Here is a 5,033-nt window from a genome sequence, read left to right on the forward strand (position 1 = left end):
TGCAAGCCATTTTAAGCCTAGCCAATTATCCCTTGTGTGACTCAAACACTGCACCTTGCATTTGTAAGGCAAACACCTTAACCATTAGGCCGCCCTCCGAACCCTCAGGAAAGATCAGGAAAGATGTCCCATGAAAGGCTTCCTGGTTACACAGCGGAGGAGAATGATGTCAACATCTCACACCTGTTGCAGCACTACCAGGTGTTGTTTAGCTGAACAGCCCATGAGAAGCAGAAGTGGACTGCGCTGTGGAACGAACTTGTCCAGAGGGTAAACGATGTCGGCCTGCATAACCTCAGTTATGAGCAGGCCTGGCATCATTGCACAGACCTACAACGCCATGCACCTCGTCATGCTGCTGCGGTCGGGAGGGGTTCAACTCGCAATGGGGGGGTCATGCAATCCAGCCCCCCCCAACACGTTGATGAGCTCCTTGCCAGCCTCGCAGTACCTGCCCGCCTGCTCACACCACACCTGGCCAAGAGCATAATGGAGGTGGGTGCTACCCAATCAATGGCAGAGGAGCTTGCAGGTAAGGCCACATGGCACATCAGTAGACCACTATTGTGTATCCATCCGCATCTGTACATATAGGTCATGCATATGTTAGATGACATATATGTAGTTTGTTGCTGCGTAGTAGTAATAAACAGATGTGTATAATCTGTAGTAATGTGGCCTTGTACTGTTGATGTACTGTAATGTGCATCCACCCTGTAGCAATGCCACAGCTGTGACTACTAACATCACATCTCTCACACACTTATGTAGGTCCCTCTGGTATACCTCCAGGGAAGCAGCCTGTAGCTGGTGAGTATGGTATTTGTTCAGGTTTGCCTATACATTGGTCATGTTATGGCCATGGTATATTCCATGCACACATGTAACACACCTACCCATAATGCATGCTGCATGCTGTACATGTTCACATATTGTTGTTGTTAACTGCACTGCATCACAGTGGTCACCATGATGGTGTCTCTGAAGGGTATGTCAGACTCCTGCAATATAACTAACATCCTGTCATTGCAAAATGTGTGCACAGAGATGAACATAATGATGGGACAAATGGCCTACAGTAGGGACATGTGTGAAACCTTACCCTTATATAGTGCTACAACAGTGTATATACCAGTATTACAATGTCAAATGTTACAGATCTACACTACAGCATATCACAGTTCTGCAGTCCATAACCCTAACAACCTGCAATGTGGTTCTAACATGAGCAAGGAGTGTATAATATGGGATCGTATGTTAAGACAGCAAATATGGGGAATACATACCTTCACAAACATTGGAAGCATATGTGTGCACACACCCCAGATAAAACATAGTGGAAGCAGCTGTTAAGGTACTGACCACATGCATTCCTCATGGGAATGCACCTTCCAGCAAGTACACGTCCCCAGGTTCACACCAAGAAATGGTCTGCTGTTCAAGATGTTTGGCCATCAGATTACTTACCTGCAAAAGAGGCAGCTGTGGCTCACACACATCTTTTATTACATGGCGTGGAACCCATACCCAACAGGTAGCACCCAGGGGTTGGACATGTAGCCATACCTCACCATTGCATATACCATGGCAAACAGTGCAGACAGTCATGTATGTGGTGAGGATGTATGGGACAGGAATAATGTAGGAAATAAACAGATGGCCATCCAAGACAGATGATGTCACATGTAGAAAACCAGTCCTGCAGGCTGCCTAGTAACATGCCACAACACTGAGGGAGTTGTAGGAATGTCTAGCAATTGCTAGTTGTGCAGTACCCGTGTCAGCAATTGCCTGGGCTCTGTATACATGTGGCCCATGGGTCAGCATAGTCAGATGGGACAGTTGTACCACAGGAAACATCAGCCGGGCCTCTCTACAGGTAGCTCATGCATAACAGGAAAGGTCCCCAAAAGGCATGCGTTGCAATGTGTACTGGTGTACCAAGACCACGCTGGAAAGCTACAGGCAGTATCAAGTAAGATACACATGCTGCACAACTAACGTCTCACCCCACCTCAGGCCCACCATCTCCATCTGTACCTTGACAGTGCCAATGTACACCTGTATGTTTGCATTCATTACCTGGGACTTGGCTGCTACACATGGTGTTCAGTGTTTGGGACACTGCAAACTGACACACATGTGTAGGCCATAGTTGTCAAGCATCTGCAAAAACTGTGCAATGTATTGCAATACCTTGGAGGATGAATATCATTTCAAAAGTGGCAGAGCAGACCAAGTGTAGTTTTCCAGCTGCTGGCTTCCTCCATACAGCATAACATGTACTACAAATGTAAAATAAAAATAAATAAAATAAATAAATAAATGTACTACATGTTTTCCTTCTTCATTTTTAGTCTGCTCTATTCATATGATTGTTGATTTGTACACTCTTACACAGGTCATAGAACTCATCACTAGTTTTCATCTTTCATTTTCGTGTAGAGAAACCTAGCAATCTGTTTTGTTCATATAATCAGTGGGTTCCACGTTTACCATTTATGTTTTCAGAAAAGAAAGGAGTACGTTTATCATTCCATACGTTATAAACCATGACAGATATTCAAAATGTAATACTTCGGTGCAGCACAGAAACAGTCTGCATTACAGGGTGACAGATATATGTACATGTCTTGATGCTAGATGGCATGACATCACTTAGTGATATTTATGAAAAAAGAATGTACTTATTGTTTGTAGCAATTTTTTTTTAGCTTGCAATAATTCATGATGCGTCTGCTATTATTTTAGGGATGCATAAGATATAATACTTGTGTATATTCTTCTGAATATTCTTTATTGACATTGTGTTATTTCTCATATTTGAATGTGCCTGTGCCCTCTGGCCTATGATATGTCAGAAAAGGGTCTGAAAGCGAGCTCATGTACCTGCCTAAAAATAAATAAAATGCGCACATATGCATACATAGACACAAACATATACTTCTGATGCAAAAGTGAGATTCCATGCACTAGTGCTGGTAGGGTATAAAGTATATGAAATGTATCCCAATGCACCCGCTGTCAGAAAGTACTGATAACCATGCCTCTCAGCTGTCCAGATTTTTGCCTCATATTTATGGTCCATTCCTCACAAAATGTATTGTTTTCTGCCATATCACTGAGGTCTAACGTCACTAAATAATGACATAGATTTGAGCTTCAGATTGCATATCCTTCAGAAAATGCATGCTATCTCAAATCCTGTTGTTCTATCAAGTTTCTAAGTTTATAAGAACAATATTACAGCCATTATTGTAGTTGTTGTTCAGATTTCTTGCACCAAGAGCTTGAGCGGTATTGTGAAAACTGTAATGCATTTCCCAAAAATCTCACCTAATCTATGATACCATACACGGCTCATAAATACTTGAAATCTCATTTAGAGTGACATGGGCAAGAAAATTAAATATATTCATGGTACAGTTTTGGAAAATTCTCCAACATAGCTGAAGAAAAAAACAGCTATAAAGCAACCAAAGACAAAGACATAAAGAAAATACTTTGTAGATAAATAACTAATGTGAAATGCTTACATGTGATTCCTAGAGGACAGCATTCATGCATTTCATAAATACAAAATAAATACCGAGAGACTCTGTTTCTGATTTGTTTTATTTATTTGCATATTTTATGCCAATTTGAAACATATTTCCTGTAATAATGTTACCCACGTGTGACTGTTATTCGAGATTGAAACGAGTTCTGAGATCCTACTTCGTAAATTTTTTCTGAGTATAAGCATTGATAAATTCTGAAAAATAAACAAAATCATGTCAGTTCATTTCAAGGAATATAAATATGTCATCCTGACTTTAAGCATAAAATCTCATTTGTAGGTAGACATTTATTTATTTGCAGTTTCTTAGAATTTCATGTTAAGATGCTCCCCTTGATGGTGTCTGCATGTTATTAAAACAGCACAAAGATCCATCACCTGCACAAAATATCTTACAGTGTCTTCAAGTGCACACAGCACTGACATGAAATGTTACAGAGTAGGATCTCTCACCTGGTCAGCACTGAGCGTCATCCCTGTATGCCTTATCTGAAGTTCAAGACCTGAGAATGAGAGTTCCAACACTGTGAAGAATAGCCTCAGAACAACAGGTTCTCCAGTTCAATTCTCAGCTGTGGTTCCTTCTGTCTGCATGCCCTCCCAGCATTCACATGGGTTTCCCCCCACATTCCAAATACATGCATCTGGAGTGTTTCTCCCTGGGCATCTGCTGAAAATCACCTCTGTCCTAATAACTTTCCCATTCAACAAATGTTAAATAAAAAAAATCACACTGAATTCAGCAGACTTTAATCTATGAGTAAATTGTTCAGCTCATTTATGTCTATATTAGCTGAAATGGGTCTTATATATATAGACATATACATATGTGTGTAGTGAGTGCATGTGCCCCCCCCCACACACACACATTCATCTTAATGCCATACATAGATACATATTGTGGTATAAGAACAACGTTTGATTTATGCACCTCCTTAGTGACTTGTACATCATACATATATATCATAAATGTAATTAGCCCATTATGTGCAAGTCATAAACTACCCAACCAATCAAGTACTACTCTAAAAAACTAAGAAAAAAACCTTGCACATCCTGCACACCAAAATATATTTTACAATGAAATTACTTGTACATAATAAAAATGGACCACAGCCAGCCAATTAGAAAATAAAATTGCAGGCAAAATTAAACCTTTCTTAAAAAAAACGAACTAACTAAAATTAAACTATATAACAGCACATCTAAACAAGAAGCTAATAGAGATAAAATAACCCTCGTTAAAATTACTGAATTAAAAAAATGCCTGGCACCTTAAAAACGTATTAGAATGGGTCAACACCGTATCCTCACGAGACCACTGCAGTAAAAATCATCAAAATGCCAAACGGACATTGCATGCCTTTGACTTTAATAGTATTGCAAGCCACATATCTAAATATACTAACGTCAAGATTGTAAAACCTTGGAGGCTCATGTTGTGTGTGAGATGATAGGAAGTGTGATCCCACAA

General features: G+C 40.1%; 1 protein-coding gene across 1 annotated transcript in view; it reads right to left on the bottom strand.

Moving 5' to 3' along the window:
- Nucleotides 1-3,655: 3,655 nt before the first annotated feature.
- The window catches only part of LOC122808913 (calhepatin-like), a 375,655-nt gene continuing 374,277 nt past the window's right edge, over nt 3,656-5,033 (bottom strand). The window contains exon 4 of the mRNA XM_044080050.1: nt 3,656-3,754. Within this exon, the coding sequence (XP_043935985.1) occupies nt 3,714-3,754 (41 nt within the window). The 3' untranslated portion in view covers nt 3,656-3,713. The remainder of the gene's footprint in view (nt 3,755-5,033) is intronic.

The sequence above is a fragment of the Protopterus annectens genome, chromosome 1.part1 (assembly GCF_019279795.1).
Source record: "Protopterus annectens isolate FY-2018-M chromosome 1.part1, PAN1.0, whole genome shotgun sequence".
Classification (NCBI taxonomy): domain Eukaryota; kingdom Metazoa; phylum Chordata; order Ceratodontiformes; family Protopteridae; genus Protopterus; species Protopterus annectens.